Source organism: Pyrus communis, chromosome 14 (assembly GCF_963583255.1).
Source record: "Pyrus communis chromosome 14, drPyrComm1.1, whole genome shotgun sequence".
NCBI classification, from domain to species: domain Eukaryota; kingdom Viridiplantae; phylum Streptophyta; class Magnoliopsida; order Rosales; family Rosaceae; genus Pyrus; species Pyrus communis.
The window spans coordinates 11344288-11365463 of NC_084816.1; the positions used below are offsets into that span (position 1 = coordinate 11344288).

The 21176-nt window shown below is 36.4% G+C and overlaps 1 protein-coding gene, 1 long non-coding RNA gene and 1 other non-coding gene across 5 annotated transcripts; 1 reads left to right on the forward strand and 2 right to left on the reverse strand.

The window, feature by feature from the left end:
* Positions 1 to 6670: 6670 nt before the first annotated feature.
* On the reverse strand, positions 6671 to 14805 carry LOC137714141 (uncharacterized). The gene is made up of 3 exons (XR_011065403.1): positions 14554 to 14805; positions 14367 to 14468; positions 6671 to 6931 (listed from the first exon to the last, which is right to left on the reverse strand). It is a non-coding gene; the product is annotated as an uncharacterized lncRNA (long non-coding RNA).
* Positions 9717 to 9823, reverse strand: LOC137716653 (small nucleolar RNA R71). Its single transcript, XR_011065718.1, has one exon. It is a non-coding gene; the product is annotated as a small nucleolar RNA R71 (small nucleolar RNA).
* Positions 14806 to 17773: 2968 nt separating the features above from the next.
* LOC137715398 (ferredoxin, root R-B1-like) lies at positions 17774 to 20079 on the forward strand. Of its 3 annotated transcripts, none has more exons than XM_068454716.1 (2): positions 17774 to 17931; positions 19395 to 20079. In XM_068454716.1, exon 2 carries the CDS (start codon positions 19403 to 19405, stop codon positions 19862 to 19864), a length of 462 nt encoding a protein of 153 aa, XP_068310817.1. In that variant the 5' UTR covers positions 17774 to 17931; positions 19395 to 19402; the 3' UTR covers positions 19865 to 20079. The 3 variants fall into 3 exon arrangements, with proteins under 3 accessions (XP_068310817.1, XP_068310818.1, XP_068310819.1); XM_068454717.1 differs by having other exon boundaries at positions 17864 to 17999; XM_068454718.1 differs by lacking the exon at positions 17774 to 17931 and adding an exon at positions 18007 to 18030.
* Positions 20080 to 21176: the final 1097 nt, after the last annotated feature.

The following is a 21176-nucleotide window of genomic DNA, read 5'->3' on the forward strand; positions in this document are numbered from 1 at the left end:
TGTTAGGATTGCAATTTTTCCCAATTCCATTGATTTTGAAGTGCGTGTTTCTGGGTGTGACATTGGTTTATCGATATCTACGTGTTATCAAATGGAAACGTGGGTTTTGTTTTGAGAACATTTTGCATGAAACCAAAGCCTAGAAAATAAGACGTTGTGATTATCAGTTGGTGTACAACGTTGTACATTGGCATGACGAGTGGATTGGAGCCATTTAACTTGCAACAAGTACATTGCCATAACGATATGGGAAAGCATAGTGTATGCATTTTGGCTTACTTGTTACGTAGGAAGCACTTATGCTCGTATATGTTTTTGATCAGTGTGTTCAGAGAATTGAACTGCTTAAAATTGACTTGGGGCTAACTTGGTATTGTTGTGATATATAAAAAGTTGCTTTTGTCGTTCTTAAGGTATGGCTTGATACTGAGATGATTTCGAAAAAAACTGGTATCAAAAAAAGCTGGGAGCATTTTTGTGTTTGGTAAACTTTCAACTTCAGCTTTTTTTCACAGTTTTGGATGAAAAAAAGCCAAAAAAACAGAAGCAGCAAAAGGCAGCTGTGAAAAACTGGCTTTTCAGCTTTTGTGCAAACCTCTTTTCTAAGGGGCGTTGAGGGCTTTAATGAAACTTTCATGTACCCAAAATGACCTTAAGCATTTAAAATGTCACACAGAGGTTCAGAGATTTACCCATTCGTCAATTAGGAATGAATTGGTCTTTGATTAGTTGTACCTGTGATGCTTCGCTGGTTTCTGGGCAAAAAATATAGAGCATGCATTAGCTCTAGTCCTTTGAATTTAACCTCAAACTTTATAGATAAAGTCAAGAGAGTTACCCATAGTTGAGATCTGGCGATTGGTGTAGATTCAATCTCGAGTACGTTGGAAAAATGATCAAGGTCACCAGACTTCTGGGCATGAACACAGAGAGGGCATTTGGGGTTAAATCCCAAGAATTTCATGCCAAAATTCGATATGCAAGATACAGAAGTTGTACCTGAGATTAAATGAAGGTTGAGTTGAATTTGAAGCACGCCAATATCATCGAGCCTGAGGTCAACTCGTTGAAGAGTTTTTCATGGAGAGGGAAGGGTTGGCTTTCTTCATTTTTGAGTACTTGATCTTCACATTCAACGCCACCATTTGAATTCATAGGTCAAACTACACCTAAAACAGGGAATATTGGTATGGATTTCACTCGAAAATTGGTGTTGGTGTGGGTGATTCTCTCTGTAATTAGAGTGAGAGTTAGAGAAAGAGTTGGAGAGAAAGGAGTCTTACACAAAAAGTAAAGAACGAGAGAAGAGGGAGACCAAATAAAAGGAGTGGGCCCCTCAAGGCACGCTAAATAAGACCAAACCCTTTTAGGTCATCTCACATAATCACAGCTATTTTATATAAAAGTTTACCAAACACTATAATATTGTTTTTCTTTTTTTTTTCAAAATCACTTTTACAAAAAAGTTTACCAAACATTTTACTGATTTATTTCACAGTAGCTTATTCTCACAACATAACAGAATCATTTTTTTCTTCAAAGCATAGTAATATCAAATCAGTCCTAAGAATAATAAAATAAAGTTGAGTGTTTGATCAATTATATTTAAAAAGTGTTGTATGAAAAAGAGTGTAAAAGCGTTTAGTAAATTTAAATGTAAAGCAATGATAATTTTTATGACAAAAATAGACATGATAGTAGAGGTGGTGGGGGGTAGTAGTGGTAATAGCAGTGGTTGTAAGGTTACTGTTTTGTAATGGTAAGCGATGGTGGTTACTTTGTTCTTCAAGAGATAAAATGTGGGTAGAATGATAAATAACGTCTTTTAAAAAAATTAATGAGGGAATTGCAGGAATTGAAATATTTATAAAAGACTCTTCTCTTTGTGAAAAGCAGCTTTTAAAGTAACCTGCAAGTTGCTTTGCTTCTCTTTAAAGGTCATAGCTTTATATGATATTTTATTTTTATCAAATACTCTTTTAGTGCTCAACCTTAAAATGAAGTAGTTTTTGGTGAAAAAACAGCAATATCAAACGAGGTGATTGTGTCAACTTTTTAAACTAAAAACAAAAAACGCAATGGTAATCAAATGCATTGCAGAGTCACAAGCTTTATGATGGTACACGTGAAAGAGCAGGTTGAGAGAGTATAATTCCATATCACGAAATGCTTCAATTCTAACAAAATAGAAAACCAATAGCAGCAGTCGAGAGGAAACTAGGCATCTTGTAATCAGTTCAATATATTACATATTATGTTCGCAAAAACTATTTCGGAACAAAAGCGGAAGGACTGTAGAAAAGAGAGTACAGCTGCAATTTAAACGGATGGGTATGAGTGTTACCCGCGGGTGAAAATGGGTACTGATTTAACCGTCAGGAGTGACTGACGACATGGAGGAGGTGGACTGCGACACAGTTACTGGTGTCATCGTTAAGCAAGATGGCGATTTTAAGTTCTGTAGTTTGTACTTGTTCTCGACGCCTCGAGTTGTTCTTGACATCTGCTCGAGAGTCCCTCGAGCTGATCTCGACATCCCTCGAGCGGGAAGGAGGGCAGTGGGTGTTCGTCGCAGTGGCTGCTCTCTGAGTGCTGTCCTTTTGAGTTTCAGGGCAATGCTTTTCTCTGCCATTGCTGCCGAGGAAGTAGGAAACTAGTTGGGGGTTTAGGAGACGGAGGACTTTAGGGGTTAGAACAAAGGAACCAGAAAAGTGATGTTAATAGGATAATTAGGGTTAATTAAAATATTATCGAATTTCAACAAAATTATAAAAAATTCCACTTGAATTTTTAACTCGTTAAAAAAAATGCAAACAAGTACACGGGTAGAGTACCGTTACCTATTTATAAACGATTATAATTATGAGTATATCCATTTATGAAATTACCTAACTAATAAACACTTCTACCGGTAATCATTTAAACTGTTATGGATAAATCTCTGCAGCTACCTCATAACCATTGCCTATCCCTTTTTTGCGACTATTCAAATTGAAACCATGAATTAGTTAAATCAAGCGATGCATTGTTGCCCTTTTCAGCAGCCTCATACCGTTTTTGATGAGGGTCCTCAACACCTATACGGTATACACTGTTCTAAAAATCTCCGCCTGGCGCCGCCTAGGCCTCGCCCAGCCGTTAGGCGGCTAGCCACCGTCCCGATTAATGCATAGGCGTTAGAAAATTAAGAAAGGGTACCTAGACTTGATGAGGTGCTCACCTAGACCGCCTAGGCACCCACCTCGCTTGCCCAAACCCACCTAGGCACTCGCCTAGGTTGCGACTCACTTAGACAGAAAGTAGATAACTTTCATCTTGCATTTTATTTTCTTCAATAAATTGTAAGAGACTTTTTGAATACTTAAATGAACAGATATTATCTGCTTGTTCCCCATGTTTTCATTATGTTTCAATACTTCATAATATATATATGTCATTCTATTTTGTAGTTTATGATAAAATTATATATATATATATTATAATTATAAACAGACAGTTATTTACACGAAATATAATAAATTTATTTAAATCCATCTAGGCGCCCGCCTAAGCCCCGCCTAGCCGCCTAGGTGCTAGGCCCCAGCTCACCGCCCAACTAGCGCCTACATCTTTTAGAACCTTGATTGTATATAGGCAAGTTCTATGAAAGTCATGAAATTACTTTTCCACTAAGAGTCTAAGATAATGCACTATTGTTAGAGTGTTTTGCAGTGCTTCGGTCGAAGTTAATATGAGAAAGCATACAACACAATCGTGGTTTGTTAAAGTTTTGTCGTTTGGAAGTGCTACTATTGCAAGGACGTGATCGTTGTAACTTGACAGACAAGTGCTCATCAGTCATGAGCGTCATAGTAGGGATAAACTTGTCCTAAAGGTAAAACATCGAGCATTTATCTCGACCAATTTCAATCTATGTTGCACGAACACTCCGAAACTTTGAAGTGTCGGAGTGTCCAACACTTCGACAAACCGACACGCTCCGGACACAATTAAATGAGCTGGACACAATTACACACACACACACACACACACACACAATGATTAAATAAATAATATTTATTATATTTTAATTGTCGTGTCCTAATCGTGTTCGTGTCCTTATTTTTTGACATTTGTTTGGTCACCATATCTGCCTGTCACGTGTCACCGTATTCGTGTCTATGTCTGTGCAACAAAGAGCATTGCATTTTGTTATGCCTATGCAATTATTTGGTACTTAATTGCATAATTTAATTATTTATTCTTTTTAAACCAAATATAGGAATTAAACCTATTTTTTTCGACCATAAGCACTTTTAAATCATTATTGAGATTGAACATGTACCCGAGAGAGATTAGAAAAATACCATTATATGAACTGGAACTCATGAAGATGTCGCACACCGTACCGATTCCTCAGGTTCCTTGTTCGGTGGCCCCCATTGCCTAAAGAGTGCATCTCTTCTGGCGGTAATCTCAAATTCTTCCACTCAGATTGTTATCTCCATTAAGCTGAGTGCATGCAGTCCTCTATTGGAAAAGCACTCAAAATTTAGCCACCATGAGGTGGCCCAGTTGTTGAAGTGAATTTTAGATCCATATTTCACACGGTTAATTCTGAGTTTGATTTCTGAGATTAGTGAATCACATGATGGTAATTAGAAGGAGGCTGAAATGTCTCAGTTAGTTTTCCTGGCTCCCCTAAAGATGAACTGCTATGACTTTGTCGCTAGTTGGTCCCCTTTTTAATAAATAAAAAAAAAAAAAAAAAATCAAAACTTGGGCAAAAATTTGTTCGCAGGTGACATAGGGCCCCGTATGATTGTTCTTTTTTCCTAGAGGGGGACATGCTTAGACCATCTCTAATGGTTGGGTTAAAAGCTAAATTTTTTAGCCTAAAAAATTTAGCTTTTAGTCCAGAAACAGTTTTTCTATTCCAACCGTTCTAACCTAAAATTTTAGCCCGAGATTATTAAAGAATGAACTTAAGCTATTTTTTTTATTAAATTAAATTTAAAAAAAAAATATATATATATATATATATATATGTAGACTATCGTAAATTAATTTTATTAACATTTTAATCTAAAAAAATTTAAATTCCGATAAATATTGGGTGGAGTCCACTCCAATTTCTGGGCTAAATTTTGGGGGGAATTTGGCATTGGTTTAGCATTTAGCATTTAGCCCAAAATTTCCCCTTGGGTTGGAGTGGGTTTAGGAGGAAATTTTGGGGGGTAATTTGGCTTTTAGCCCACCATTAGAGTTGGTCTTAGGATGTACAATATTCTTGTGAAAGAAAAATTTTGAAAACTCAAAAAATTAGCATTTATTTTTTAGTTTTCAATGTCTAAAATAAAAAACAAAGTTTAAGCGAGGTGATTATCAAACAACTGATTTATTGGTTACCATGTGTCCAACTCCTCTCCCTCTTTTTCCTTCTTCTTCATCTAGTTTGGAGGTGCAACCATGAAGAAAATACCTTTGCCAAGTAACTCAATATAACGGATCTCGGATAGAGGTATCAAAATTGGGTAAGTAAGAAACAAGCGTCAACTAGGGATGGGTTCAAAAAACCGAAAAAAATTGAACTGAACACTGAACCAAAACTGAAATACCAAAAATCGAAAAAAAAAAAAAAAACCAAACCAAACCAAATCCCTTTACACTTTATGAATGTATGCCCATGATGTTTCTTTTGTGAAACTTTGTTGCCAAATTTGAAACTAAGCCTATGGCTTTTTCAAGGAGCATACTTGGTTCAATTAGGAAGGATATTCCATTGGTTATAGAAAAAGTTTTGGAAGGCTTTGGAACTTGGAAGAGCTTCTCTATTTATTTGCTTTTGAAATAGATATGGTGATCATTTTTTCTTTGCAATTGAGGTTGGTGATAGAATAGGATTGATTTATACGATCTTGTATATGTACAACTACCTTCCCACTTTCCTCATTTTCTTATTATTAGTCTACCAAGTCAAGCCTCTTTTCTAAATTCCATATTAAATAAAGTTTTATAACATAACAAATAATAATAATAATAAATAAAAAAACAATCGAAACCGTACCAAACAAAACCAAAAAAAAAAAAAAAAAAAAAAAAAAAAAAAAAACCAAACCGAAAAAAACTGAAAGAAAATCAAAAGTTTCGGTTTTGGCCAAAAGCCAAACCGAATGAAACCGACCCACCCCTAACGTCAACTTCATAGATAGAGTTAAGTAATGATTTTTCAGTTTGACAAGATAATGATTAGTCAATAAATCCGCGTATGATATGGGTACAAGCACGTACATATTTTAAAAAATACTATTTCCATACACGTTTTAATAATCCGTTAAACTATACTTTTTTTAAACTCTATTGTACACTACACGTACTTATATACTTTTCACGTTTTATATACATTGTTTCACACATTTGTAGGGTAAATTACATTTTACCACGTCAACTTTAGGTCACATAAGAAACTTATACCTCTTCTTTTGAACATTATAATGTCATATATCAGTTTATAAAATCATTGCAATGTCAGACCTCAGTTAGTCAATCCGTTAATGTGACCATTAAATGAATATGTGGGTGGGTCCACATTTTTACTGCTTTGATGTCAAATTGTGTCACATGGACAAAAAATCAATAAAAAAATATATTAACTTATGAAAATAAAGTATAATCTTTAAAGAAAAGACATAACATTAAAATAAAGTATAAACTTATGAAAATAAAGTATACGAAAAATGAAGTCATTCAAGCGGTTAAGATATCTAGTAATGATCGTGGAGATGCGCAACAAGAAGAAGATGTAAAATTAAAAACTTATTGTATCAAATGAATCCAATATCCTAATGTAAAGGAAATTACTCACAGTAGAAATTCTGAATGAACGAAGTTTTATCTTCCATTTTTGGCTGTACTTGATTAACTGGGAACCTTTTTTTAATGCAATGAATGCCTTCATGAGCAAGAGAGAGGAATATTAGGTGAAAAGTACTGTGAAATCACACAGAGATCAAAATCTTGAATATATATGTTTAACCATATCAAAGTAAGTGTGTGAAAGGGTGTAATCTATAGAAGGGGCAACATTTTCACTGCTAGAAAGTTGGAAACTAAACTTTTACACAGATATTGGGTTTTTATTAATTCCCTTCAAGAATCGAAAAGCAAATTGTTCGAGTAATACAAGTAAATTCGATATACATATGCGTTGATCTATGTAAGATGGTTATAAGTTATAACTATATCATCATAAAATAACAGCCAGGCCAAGATTCCATGCAATTACCGTCTTTTTAGAAAGAAAACTCAACCGGGAAAAGCACAAAATGTATGCAAACCCGAAAGTGAAAAAAAGGGAACCGAATTGATGAACCAATATTTATAATATATATTTCCCCCTTTTATATTTCTTTTCTTGTCTAGTTTAGTTGGAAGTTTTAAGTTTGTGTGATGGTTTTCCCATTTTTTGTGTTTCTAGGAGCAGCAGGATCGAGTTTGGTGGAAAAGTATGCAAACGGTGAGATTTTTGAGTAATTCCAGTTGGAGCTGATTCACACGAGATTGAAGATGATCATATCAAGTTTTCAGCTCAAAAAAAAAAAAAAAAAAAATCCCAACCAATTGTTCCCAGTTTAAGAATGAAGAAAGTAGACGTTTCGTGCTTTCTAAGGACATCTCATTCATTGAAATCTAAGGACTTTTGGTCTACCAAAAGTTATGGCCAATTTTGCCCACTCTAACTAATAAAATAAGAAAGTAAACGCACCTTGTGCTTTGCTTTGTCATCAACACTTGGCACAAAAGTGGGTTTTAATTGCACTCACTAGCCTTTGGAGCAAAAGAAAAGCCAAGAGGAGAAAGTGGAGAGCACAACTGCCCACTCCATTGACTAATAAAATAATCAACACACGGGAACAGAGAGCAGGCCAAAAGAGGAATAGACTAATTCGAGTTTTCTGTAGAGAGTGCAGAACATGGCAGAGAGAGCAAAATCGGGAGAAAACAAAGCGAGAGCAGGGAGCAGGAAGAAAAAGGGGGGTCGCAGCTCCAAATTGAAAAAAAGAAGCATGCTCCTCTGTTCAAGGAGGAGAAGATCAGAGAGTTTAGCGGGAATAATTCTTGTAAAAAATGGTTGTTTTCTTTCCTTGATTTTTAATGGATAATTCCTTATGTATTAAAACAAGATATGTAACTAATTTCCTTTTTCTAGAGTGAGGCCATAATCCTCAACATGATTACGTAGATTCTCTTTCAATTGCTTAAGTGTTGTTACATGCTTGCTTTGATATTTTCAATCATTGAATTAAACTATCTATGTGCCTTGATGCTTGATCACCATTAAGATGTTTAGAAAAGTCATCGGATGCAATTTTGAACGAATGTCACATTAAAATGGTTATGCTTCTTGCGATTGAGGATCGTAATTTCTCCTAAGGTAAATATCATACTTTTAGGGATTACATGGTTTAACAAAAGGATTTTCACCAAGATTAATGAATCACTCATGTTTATATTTTAATCCAATTGTCATGGATAAATTGCATGTAGTGGTATGCATTTTAGCTTGAATGTCACAAGTAAAACATACACAAGGAAAACCCAACCTTCAAAGCATGTGTGTTTTCAATTACTTAAGCAATTGGAAGAGCTACGTAGGAGTGTTGTTGGTAAAGGTTGAACTCTAGTGCCTTGTCAATTTAATTTTCTTCAATTATTTGTATTATCTTGAGTTTCTATATTTACTTGTGTTGTTTAGTTGGATCACTATTCCTATAAGCCAATTCCCATTTTAGATATTTGTTTAAGTCACGTATAGTAGTATTTAGTTTCATTGAATTAGTGCAGTTCTTAGAGTTAACTAAGTTAAATACACAAATACTCATAAATTGTTTATATCAGTTCTTGAGGAGATCGACCTTGCTTGAGCCATTCTATACTACAAACACTTGTTCTCTTGCAAGAATTTTCTATCGTTTAACCCTTGTTTTACAAGTGGTAAAATCGCTATAAGAAATTGGCACCATTGCCGGGGACTGTGCCAATAGTTCCCAAGGTTTTGTGTTTATTTTGCTTATGCTTATGTTTATGCCTTATTTTTATTTTATTTTTATTTTTATTGTGGCTTAATATTTTTTTTGTTTGTTCAGGTGTAGTATATGGTGATTGGAACAAGGTCCAAGGATCAAGTGCTTGCTCCTTATGACCCTGAACCAGAGCGAAGTGCAAGGAAGTTAGCTAGAGAAAGATATTTAGCACAAGATTCCAACCTTTGTGATACTTTTCTTGAGGATTTGTTTCGTGATCTTGAGAGTAGCACATCTATTTTCCAACCCTTGGCCCCAGTTGCAAACATGACCCTAGCCTTACCTGCAGCAGGTCAACCTTTAAGGGATTCATTGGCAGTAAGAGTCAACGCAATGCCAAGGTGCATTGTATATCCAAATATGGAAGATGGGACAACCTTTGAAATCAAACCTCACATCCTCAACATATTGACGTCCTTTCATGGGTTGCCAAACAGTGATCCCAACATGCATTTGGCTGATTTTATTGAGCCATGTGAGAACACCATAATCAGAGGTTTCTCTTCTGAAGCTATCAAGTTACGCTTGTTCCCTTTCTCTTTGAAGGGCAAAGCCAAGGCATGGCTACATTCTCTCCCTGCCAATAGCATTACAACGTGGACAGAATTGCAGGAAAAATTTCTCAATAAGTTTTTTCCCTCTTCCAAGACTCTTGCACTCAAGAACGAGATATTGGCTTTTGCTCAAAAGCCAAACGAGCCTTTCCATGAAGCTTGGGAACGGTATAATGAGATGTACACAAAATGTCCTCATGCTGGGTTTGATTCTAACCTTCAAATGAACATCTTTTATGATGGTCTCAATGCCACCACCAAGAGTCAAGTGAATGCATTTGCTGGAGGGTCGCTAATATCGAAATCAGCAAGGGAAGCATTTGTGTTGTTTGATATAATGGCTTATGAATCCCAACAATGGACAGAAGACCAAACACAAAAGAGGGGAATTTTTGAGATTTCTCAGAGTTTTCCTAATGTTTCTGCTCCAATTGCTAAAATGGAGAAGAATTTTAATGCCAAGTTTGCTGCCTTAATGCAAGTCTCTTCCATGCCCAATGCTTAAGAAGCTTGCATCATTTGTAGTGAGACAACTCATGACATTACTCAATGCCCCAACAAGGATAGCCACCCTGAGCTTGTGCAAGAGCATGTGAATATGGTGAATAATTATATTAGACCCAGAAGTGACCCTCATTCCAATACATATAATCCTGGGTGGAAGAACCATCCCAATCTTAGTTGGGGTGGCAACCAACAGCCACGTCAATACCAACAGTCTTACCAATTAATTAGTGAGACTAAGAAACCATCTCTTGAAGACCAAATGTCGTAGCTAGCTCAACATATGTCCACTCTCTCTAATAGCACCAACAATTTTGTCCAATCACACAAACTAGCATTCAGAATTTCACGGCATCAGTGGGGAATTTAGAGAGACTTAGGTTGGATAGCTTGCTACCATGTTCAATGAAAGAGAGAAAGGAAAGTTCCCGAGCCAACCTGAGCAAAATCCAAGAGGGATAGAGCATTGCAAAGTCATACAGACATTGAGAAGTGGCAAGAGTTATGACAACAGAGAAGTGGTGCACCATGAAGCCGAAGTGGAAAAAGAAGAGCTTACTGAAGTGCACCATTGACCGCAAAGTCTCGGTCAGGGGCTGTTTCTATAGCAGGTATTCCAGATCCTATAACGAGTGGCAAAGTGCAATCTCAACCCAACTTTGATGTAAACAAGGAAAATGGTCAAGGCAGTTTATTTGCACCTTCTGACAAGCCACCATATATTCCACCTTTGGCATTTCCACAGCAACAACGTTCCAAGGATCAACAATGCATTGAATTCATGAAGACGTTGGCTAAGGTTCATATCAATTTGCCTTTATTAGATGCTATTAAACAGATCCCATCATATGCCAAATTTCTGAAGAAGCTATGTTCTAAGCTGCTACCTCGCCTACACAAATTGGTGTGTTCTTTCCTTTTCTTTATTTATCTTTATTTCATTTTGTAATTCTTTCCTTCCATTTTTATTTCTCATTGTTCAAAAATTCCTTTCATTATCATTGGGGACAATGCTAGAACTAAGTTTGGGGGTGGAAATACATATTTTTGTTGTTTGGGGCTACTTCTCAATTCAGTGATGAGATTTGATCTTAATTTTCTTCTTACTTTCGAGACGTCTAAGCATAACAATAGTTCTTTTCATTGTCTTTGTGTTAACCGTACTTTCCAGCAAACATCCTTGAAAAATAAATGTGCCTAGTCTTGTCAATGTGAAACGTGAGCATGATTTAACGTTTTATATGTGTGAGATTTTGTAAACCTTGTGAGCTTTTGAGCCTTTACATGATTGAACCATTATGTTTCAGTCACATTTATTCTTGTGTGTTTGATCTCGTTCTTACATGTATCTCTAGAACTTGCTTTATACTTCTCGATTCATTCATCAATTCATGTAATAACTTGGAAGTGATATAGGCCATCTTTGGATCGTTTGAGCCTTTCATGCCTACCTTATATGCTATGTTTATCCGTAGTAGCCCGTTGAGCCGTTAACTAAGCCATTTCTTTGTTAGCCACATCTCTTTACCATGCTCCGATATTGGAGTTGAGCCCATACACAAAAATCGATTCCTTATTGTTTTGAGAAAGTATTACATGGGTTGTGCTTTTAGGGGTTTCGTTTATGTAGAAAAATGGATGGAGCATGTGTATTACAATGAAATATGAATTTGATGGGTGATGTAATTTTTGCTATAGTGAGGCCATAAGCCTCAACATGATTTAAAAAAAAAAAAAAAAATGGAGAGTGTTAATTTGTTGAAATTGTGTCTGTAGAGTATAAATTTCCATTTGAAGTTGAATTTGGGGAGTAACAGGTGCTCGTGGTTTTATTATTTTGCTTTCAGTTTGAGGTCGTGTGATATTGAGGTGTTGGAAAACTACTAAAGTGTACTTTCTCAAATTTTTGGTTTCCATATCCTTTGTTTCATTAGCCTATCACCTTTAACCCCATCACAATCGTAATAAAGTCCTGTTGATCCAAGGCATTACCTAAATATTGATAGTGAGCTAGGTGGACAAGCAAGCATATGGCAGCATGTGCAATGAGATCACTTGAGTGAAACACATTAACCAAAACATATGAGTGAATGAGCTTATGTCTTGTGAGAAGCTCACATGTTTGCATATGATGATTTAAGGGAGCTTGGAATTGCATTGACATGACTAGCTCACACATGACATTTCAAGGTTGTTTGAAGGAAATTTGGTTAACTATTGGATGATGTTTTGAACTCTTGTTGCTTAGCTCTTGGCTATTTGTTTCATGGTTGGCAACTTATCTCTGAGATTGAAATTGAGAAGTTCGCTACTAAGTTGTTGAGTCAAGTCTTAGTTGAGTAGTTTTGTTTAGTTTTGTGTTTTGTTTTGCTAGAGGACTAGCAAAAATGTAAGTTTGAGGGTATTTTGATGAACCAATAGTTATACTATACATTTCCCCCTTTTTATATTTCTTTTCTTGTCTAGTTTAGTTGGGAGTTTTAAGTTTGTGTGATGGTTTTGCTATTTTTTGTGTTTCTAGGAGCATCAGGATCGAGTTTGGTAGAAAAATATGCAAACTGTGAAATTTTTGAGTAATTCCAGTTGGAGCAGATTCATAAGAGATTGAAGATGATCATATCAAGTTTTCAGCTTAAAAAAAAAAAAAAAAAATCCCAGCCAATTGTTCCCAATTTAAGAATAAAGAAAGCAAACGTTTCATGCTTTCTAAGGACATCTCATTCGTTGAAATCTAAGGACTTTTGGTCTACCAGATGTTATGGCCAATTCTACCCACTCTAACTAATAAAATAAGAAAGTAAATGCACCTTGTGCTTTGCTTTGTCATCAACACTCGACACAAAAGTGGGTTTTAATTGCACTCACTAGCCTTTAGAGTAAAAGAAAAGCTGAGAGGAGAAAGTGGAGAGCACAACTGCCCACTCCATTGACTAATAAAATAATCAACACACGGCAACAGAGAGCAGGGCAGAAGAGCAATAGATTGATTGGAGTTTTCTGCAGAGAGTGCAGAACACGGCAGAGAGAGCAAAATCGAGAGAAAACAGAGGGAGAGCAGGGACTAGGAAGAAAAAGGGGGGTCACAGCTCCAAATTGAAAAAAAGAAGCATGCTCCTCTCTTCAAGGAGGAGAAGATCGGAGAGCTCAGCAGGAATAATTCTTGTAAAAAATAGTTATTTTCTTTCTTTGATTTTTAATGGATAATTCCTTATGTATTAAAACAAGTATATGTAACTAAATTCCTTTTGCTAGAGTGAGGCCATAAGCCTCAACATGATTACGTAGATTTTTCTTTCAATTGCTTAAGTGTTGTTACATGCTTGCTTTGATATTTTCAATCACTGAATTAAACTATCTATGTGCCTTGATGCTTGATCACCATTAGGATGCTTAGAAAAGTCATCAGATGCAATTTTGAACAAACGTCACGTTAAAATTAGTTATGCTTCTTGTGATTGAGGATTGTAATTTCTCCTTAGGTAAATATCATACTTTTAGGGATTACATGGTTTAACAAAAAGATTTTCACCAAGATTAATGAATCACTCATGTTTATATTAATCCAAATGTCACGAATAAATTGCATGTAATGGTATGCATTTTAGCTTGAATGTCACAAATAAAACATACACAAGGAAAGCCCAACCTTCAAAGCATGTGTGTTTTCGATTACTTAAGTAATTGGAAGAGCTACGTAGGAGTGTTGTTGGTAAAGGTTGAACTCTAGTGCCTTGTCAATCTAATTTTCTTCAATTATTTGTATTATCTTGAGTTTCTATATTTACTTGTGTTGTTTAGTTGGATCACTATTCCTATAAGCCAATTCCCATTTTAGATATTTGTTGAAGTCATGTATAGTAGTATTTAGTTTCATTGAATTAGTGTAGTTCTTAGAGTTAACTAAGTTAAATACACAAAAACTCGTAAATTGTTTATATTAGTCCCTGAGGAGATCGACCTTGCTTGAGCCATTCTATACTACAAACACTTGTTCTCTTGCAAGAATTTTCTATGGTTTAACCCTTGTTTTACAAGTTGTAAAATCGCTATCACGAATCTCCTGTGCATCCTCGGTCCATCTAGGTTTCTAATAGATTACATAATAAATGTCTTTCTTCTGACAACCCTAAATCGAACCAAATAAAATTATAGAAAATTAAACATAAAAAAGAAAACCCAAAATTCCACTAATCCAAATAAGAAAGGAAAATAGAATCAAACATAAGTGGAGCCAGAGAGAGCATACCCAAACCAATAGTGGTGTTCCAACCCTTGCAATTTCACAAACTTCGCAGTGGAGGAATGAAAACACAAAATACACCCTAGCCCACAAATTTTGAACAAAACACTACAACTCACCACATAACGAAATTGTTAAGGTTTCCTCCAAACAACACAAATTAGAAACACAAACTTACATACAACTAACATACCTGAGTTGAATTCGACTTCTTAGACAACAATCTCAAATCGCGCCACCGCTAAAGTGACAAAAATTCGTTGGAAAGCCAGTCCCAACTCCGGGAACGCCGATGATAACAGAGACCAACACCCTGAAATTCTTTCCCTGACGATCTCAAAATCCGGATAAAACGATGTAACCCAATGTTTAACCCAAAAAAAACAGAGGATCGAACACGGAGAGAGCGAGACGAAGACGGAGAGGAGGAAAAGCTTGTGAGAGACAAAAGATAAATAGGAAGGTAAAGTGAAGAGAGCGGAATCGAAGCTCACTAACAAAAGGTGATCAAAGTGTGGCAATAAGGGGCAAAATGGGCATTTAAGTGTGCAAAACAGGCAGCAAAACAACAAAATAAAAAAGGCTAAATCACCAAAATGGTCCATGAGATTTACATAACACATCACTTTGGTCCCTAAGATTTCAAATCAATAGAAATGGTCCCTAAGATTGTACACCATCCATTATTTTGGTCATTCCCTTAAAAACTCCATTAAGTGTCCCGGAGCTCTTGGCCGGAAGTTTGGGCAATTTTCAAAGCTTCATAACTCAATTCTTTCTTAACCAAATTTGACCCATAATATATCAAAATGAAGATAGAAAGTGTAGAATAAGATTATACCTATTTGGAAGCCTAATGGTTGCTGGAGATGGCCGGAAAATAGCCTCAAAGTTGACTGGTCCGAGGGAAAACTGGAAAACTCGTTGGAAACTGGGTAAACTTTAAACTTTCATAACTTCTTCAATACTCAACGAAATCAAGTGATTCAAAAACGAAAATCATACTACTCAACGAGGCGAAGAGAATGGTACCTTTTTCGATGGCTAACTCGCCATGGTTTGGCCTGAATAGCTCTTCGTTGATCTAGTCAATTGAAAGTTAGATTTGAGCTTAATAGAGAGATATCAACGATGCCGAGTTTTTGCATTCTTTTGTGGTTCTCTCTGATTCGATATTCTCTGGACTGCTCATATAGAGACTTGGGGTTTGGAGGAAGAGAGGAAGAAACTAAGAAAGCAGAGCATGGAGGTTCAAGAATTCAACGGTGGGAGAGAAAGAGAAGCTGATAAGTCAGTTGAAAGAGGAGATGAAATGGGAGTAAATCGAACGGCTAGGGTTTTGTGTTTAGAAATCTTATAAAGAATTAAAGATCCATAATCAGTATAAATGTTTTACTAATACGATTATAGCAACACAAAGCTTGTTGTCAAGTTGGCTGAAGCAAACACTCTCAACCTGGAGGTCAAGGTTTTGAAACATCTAGATTTTGAGTATTTGTTACAAATTTATATAATTAATACATATTAAATAATTAAATAAAAATTCAGTTCGGTTTGGTCCGGCCTAGTTTCTGGACCACCAAAACCGAAATCAAACCTACCTATTTCGGTTTGGTTCTGTTCACTTAGTTCGGTTTGGTTTTTTTTTTTTTTTTGCTTCGGTTTTTTAAACCCATCCCTGTATATGATATATATTTCATATATTAGACTCGTGCCCTGTACTTTACTATGGGACAAAGTGACAACCAAGTTTTGTAATGGGGGCAAATGAATAATTGAGGTAATAGAAAAATAAAGAAATAGAGGAGTGTGGGTTTGGGCCTTTTGGCCCCTTGCAACGGGGATCTTTTAGTGTCCTTGGCTTTATTGGCTTTCAAAATATGCCAAACGCCATCCTTTTCACATTTGTTAATGAAAACAGAGTCCTAGATTTTATAACGTAGGCTATACATATTTCTTTTTATTTTTCACACATTTTTAAAATTTTAGTCATTAATCGAATAAATTAAAGAAAATCAAAGAATATAAATTTACAAGCATTGTGTGCAACATAAAACAAGTGTATGAATAGCGCCATTGTTTATAAGGATAGTGTTTTTTCTTTTTTAATGGAATTAGTTGGTGGCGAAGTTAAAACTGTCTGATTCTTTTGGGCCGATAATATTCACAGAAGTATTTTAGCATCCTCCTCGTAACCACACACCTTCTCTTATCTCTCATATCTATATGTTTATTTTTGTCTTTAATTCTGGGGTAAATTACACTTTACCACCTCATGTTTGGGATCAATTTCAATTCCTTACAACATCTTTAAAACATTTCACTTTCATACCTCAATTACTATTTTATTTCAATATAATACCTCCATTACATTTTCCATCCATTGATCTGTTAAGTGTTAACGTGGCTACCACATTTATGCCACGTGGCAATTTTTTAACTTTTAAAAAAAAAAAAAAAAAAAACCTTAATCTTCTAAATTAAAAAAAAAAAAAAAAAGGTTAAAAATCTAGATCCCATCACCCCACCCTCAGAACCTTGAACAAAAAGAAAAAACCCAAATCCCCCACCAACCCCCCACCCCCACCCCCCGGGGGGGGGTCGGAGCCTTATCATCTTCCATCCGTCCACACCCATCCTCCACCACCTCCTCCGCATCCATCCTTCACCTCCTCCACGCACCCATCTTCTCCCTCCCAACCTGAGCCCAACCTGCAACCCAGAATGAAGAAGAAAAAAAGAAAGAAAAAAAAAAACCCAGTGCACCCACCCTCGCACGCATCCTCTTCCCTCCTCTACACACCCCACTCCTTATTGGGGAAGATGGGATTTGGGTTGCAGGTAAAGGGAGATGGGTTTTTTTTCTTTTCTTTTCTTTTCTGGGTTGCAGGTAGTAGGTGTGGAGAAGGAGGTGGAGGATAATAGGTGCACGGTGGGTTTGGAGAAGACGGGAGGAGGATGAAAGGGGTGGGTTGCAAGGAAGGGGAGTGAGAGAAGATGAAGATGGGTTTTTTTTTTCCTTTCTTTTCCTCTCCTCTTCTTCTTCTTCTGGGTTGCAAGTTGGGTGGGTAGGGGGGTTGCGGGTTCAACTTTTGTTTTTGGTTTTTTTTTTTTTTTTTTTTTTTGTTTTTAATATAGAAGATTAAGGTTTTTTTTTTAAAAAAAAAAATTAAATTTTTTTTTTTGCCACATGGTAGACATTTGGCAGCCACGTCAGTACTTAACAGATCAATGGATGAAAAATGTAACAGAGGTATTATATTAAAATAAAATAATACTTGAGGTATGAAAATGAAATATTTTAAAGATGTTGTAAAAAATTAAAATCGACCTCAAACTTGAGATAGTAAAGTGTAATTTATCGTTAATTCTATGACAAAAAATTAAGGAGTGTACGGATAACTAGAACGTTTACCGATTCATTTCACTCTCTCTGTCTATAAATAGTCATCATAAACAGTGACTCCTCTGCTTCGCTTTCTCCGCTCTGCCGAATCAAAGACATCCCCACCCACGTCAGTCCTCATCAACCTTCTCACATCTCTCCTCACCAAACCCTCCCTCTCACTCCGTAAGCCGTCTCTCCCTCTCTCTACATGTTTGTATTTGCATGTCACGTTTGGACCTTTGGCTTTTGAGGTTTGATCTTCTTAATGTTAACTGTTAATTGGTAATTGTTCTTTTCAATCTGGGTTTTTTTTTTAGGGTTATAATTTTGGGTTTTTGCGTTTGAGCTGAATTATAGATTGAAACTGAGATCGGCCCCTGTAATGATCTTTTATCGTATCTTAGCAGATATGGAAAGTTGAAAACAGCGAAGATTCCGTATTTGATTCTGCCATTAAAACCTGCTTCTTTAATTAATCAAGTATTAGTTCAATTTCTAATCTTATTTTTAATTTGCCTTTTCACCATTAATTTAATACTGATTTAATTTGCCTTCTGTGTCGAATTGGTGGAAATATTTTTGTTTCGAAATTTTTGTTATGGATGTTTAAAAAATGGTCAATGATGGCATCTGGCTGAAAAGCAAAATCATATAATCGCAAGTAGTGTTATGTATAATTATTTATAATCTTTGGTTTTTGATGGGTTTATTGTGAATTTTACATTTTGTGATGAATTATTTCATGAGTTCCCATGAGTGCTTTTTTCATGAGGAAGTTGATGGTTACTTTATATCATATGAGCTCTTGTGATGGGTGGTTTTAATTTTTAGCGCTGGGTTTGAATAGTGTGACAGCTGGCACTCCATTCTTACGTCGAATCCTTATGAACAAAACCAAGCAGGGGCATTCTAGGATTCATGTAGCCGACTCCACTTAGTGGGATAAGGCTTCATTGTTGTTGTTTGTTGTTTGAATAGTGGATGCATACTTTTCGTAGAACTTCTAGTTTTAGAAATTAGTATAGATATTATCTAGGGTTTAAGGTAATAGCCTACGTAGGCTAGTTAACCAAAACAGAGCCTCGAGTGAGCTTGCTTCTTCTCATAGTGCACCGGACATTGATTCCCTTGCTGTCTTTCACAGGGGATGGTTTGGTTTCATCCTTTTATGATTGTTCCGTGTATACAAGTAATTCTGTTAACTGCAAGTATCACCCTTCTTGTTCAGTCAGGGTGGTTGGAGTGACGGTCTGAAATTCAAGAGCAGGTAGTGTTGTATAATGCTAATAGTAGTGTTGTATAATGCTAATAGTAACGCATCCAAGCTATGGGTAGCGGTATAGGTGTTGAGGGCTGCGGCTGATTAGGTGTTTGAATAGTTTAATTTGTTTCATCTTTTATATATGCATTTACTTTGCTGTTAGTTGATATTGGATAATAAACTCTACACTCTATGATCAAAGTTCTGTTCTGTGTGAATTCCTTGTCGTTATAATGGTGCTTAAATGCCTTATCCATCATGTGATATTGTCATTAACTCGATTTTACTTGTCAGAATTGTTAATGATGATGTTTATGTTGATTCACCATTCTTTTCTTTGCTTTTGCTTTTACTAATTTTCTTCTTCACTGGTGTATGAGTTCAGGGCTAAACATGTCAGCCATGGCAACCGTGCAAGTTCCCTCCCAATGCATGTTCAGACATGCGCCCCAAAAGCGGTTCACCAGTTCAATTGTGAAGTTATCTTCTCCTCTTGGATCTGTGAAGAACATCTCAAAGTCCTTTGGCTTGAAAGCATCCTCCAACTCCCGGGCATCAATGGAAGTATACAAGGTTAAATTGATTGGACCAGATGGCGTGGAGAACGAATTTGAGGCGGCGGATGATTGTTACATCTTAGATGCAGCTGAGAATGCTGGAGTTGAGCTGCCATATTCTTGCAGGGCTGGGGCATGCTCTACCTGTGCGGGGAAGCTGGCGTCAGGTTCAGTGGATCAGTCCGATGGTTCATTCCTCGACGACAATCAAATGAAGGAGGGTTATGTGCTGACTTGTGTCTCGTACCCGACTTCAGACCTTGTGATTCACACTCACAAGGAAAGTGAGCTGTATTAGGTGGGTTTGCCGTCGGCATTGAGTAGAATACTGAAAGTGGTGGTTTATGCTTCACATGTTATGGTCAAGGCTCTCATAGACCTTCCCTTTTGTTCTGTTCGTTGTGGAATCGTATTGCAATTAAATGTTAAGAGCACTTCCAGTCTGGGAGCCCTCCCCCCCCCAGGCTATTCACTATTTAATCCACTTAATGAACAGTAACTGCCTTTAATAAATAGTAATCGCCTTTTGCATCTCCACTGTTGCACTTGAATAGCATTGGCAATTGGTAATAAAATATTAGTATTTTATTTATTATTAAAATAATATAAAATAATTTTATTTGTAATCCAATCCCAATTGGCAGCTCCTTTCTCGTCTCCCACTCTATCTCATTCACTCTCCCAAATCCCATCCCAATTCGTTTTCTCAAGAATACAAAGAGGAGGTTTTCTCTGCAAATTTGTGTGAGCTTTGAGAGGATGAAGGCTATGGAGGAAGTTGTGGAGGAAAACGAAGTTAAGCCTTTGACCACCGAGCAATTGGAGCTGTACGAGTTGCAGTCCCTGTCCGAGTTTGAATCCGACAACAGCGTAGATGAAGAGGAAGAGGACGACAACGCGGATGAGAACGAAGAGGACGACGATGACGATGTTTAGGTCGTACAGTCATCTTGTGGCCTTCCGATTCATTTGTTAGGTGTCTGACGTGGGCTTCAGGCGCTCGAGTCGGCACGAATCCACGGGCCTGGAGCTCGGGCCTGCTCGCCAGCCAACGCTAGACTTCCTCCCTTGGGCAATTAGGCCCTGTTCTGCAGCCTGTCCCTCGAGCAGTTGTGGTTAAGTTTTTGACAACTTTGGAGACATCAATTTAGTGGTGATATGGTATGGCATCAATTTATATACTCTTGTTTGGCTTGTGAAAAATATAAAAAGGGTGTAGAAGCAGAAAAATAGTATGTGAAAATCATTATCCTCTAGAAGCAAAAAAATAATTTCCATGGTTGGTTACTTGTGAATTGTGATATTATTTTTGTATAAATAAGAGAGAATTGCTATTGGTACTTCAAAAAATTTATTCTAATTTTTTATAATTAAAAAGAAAAATACATTTGTAAGGAATTTAGAATGAAATTTATGGAATATTAAATATCTTAAGTGATATGTACACGGCCAGGGGCTTAGCGACTAGGTGTCTAGCAAGAGCTTATGTGGTTAATTTTATATTTGTTTGAATTAAACTTATTATAAAATACGTATGTAAAAAGTACCTACTACTACTTCAATCAATGAGAATACCTATTTTTACTCGATACAAAATTACGCACCATTAT

Coding starts and splice junctions, on each gene's coding strand:
- LOC137715398 (XM_068454716.1), top strand. CDS start 19,403: ATGTCAGCCATGGCAACCGTGCAAGTTCCCTCCCAATGCATGTTCAGA.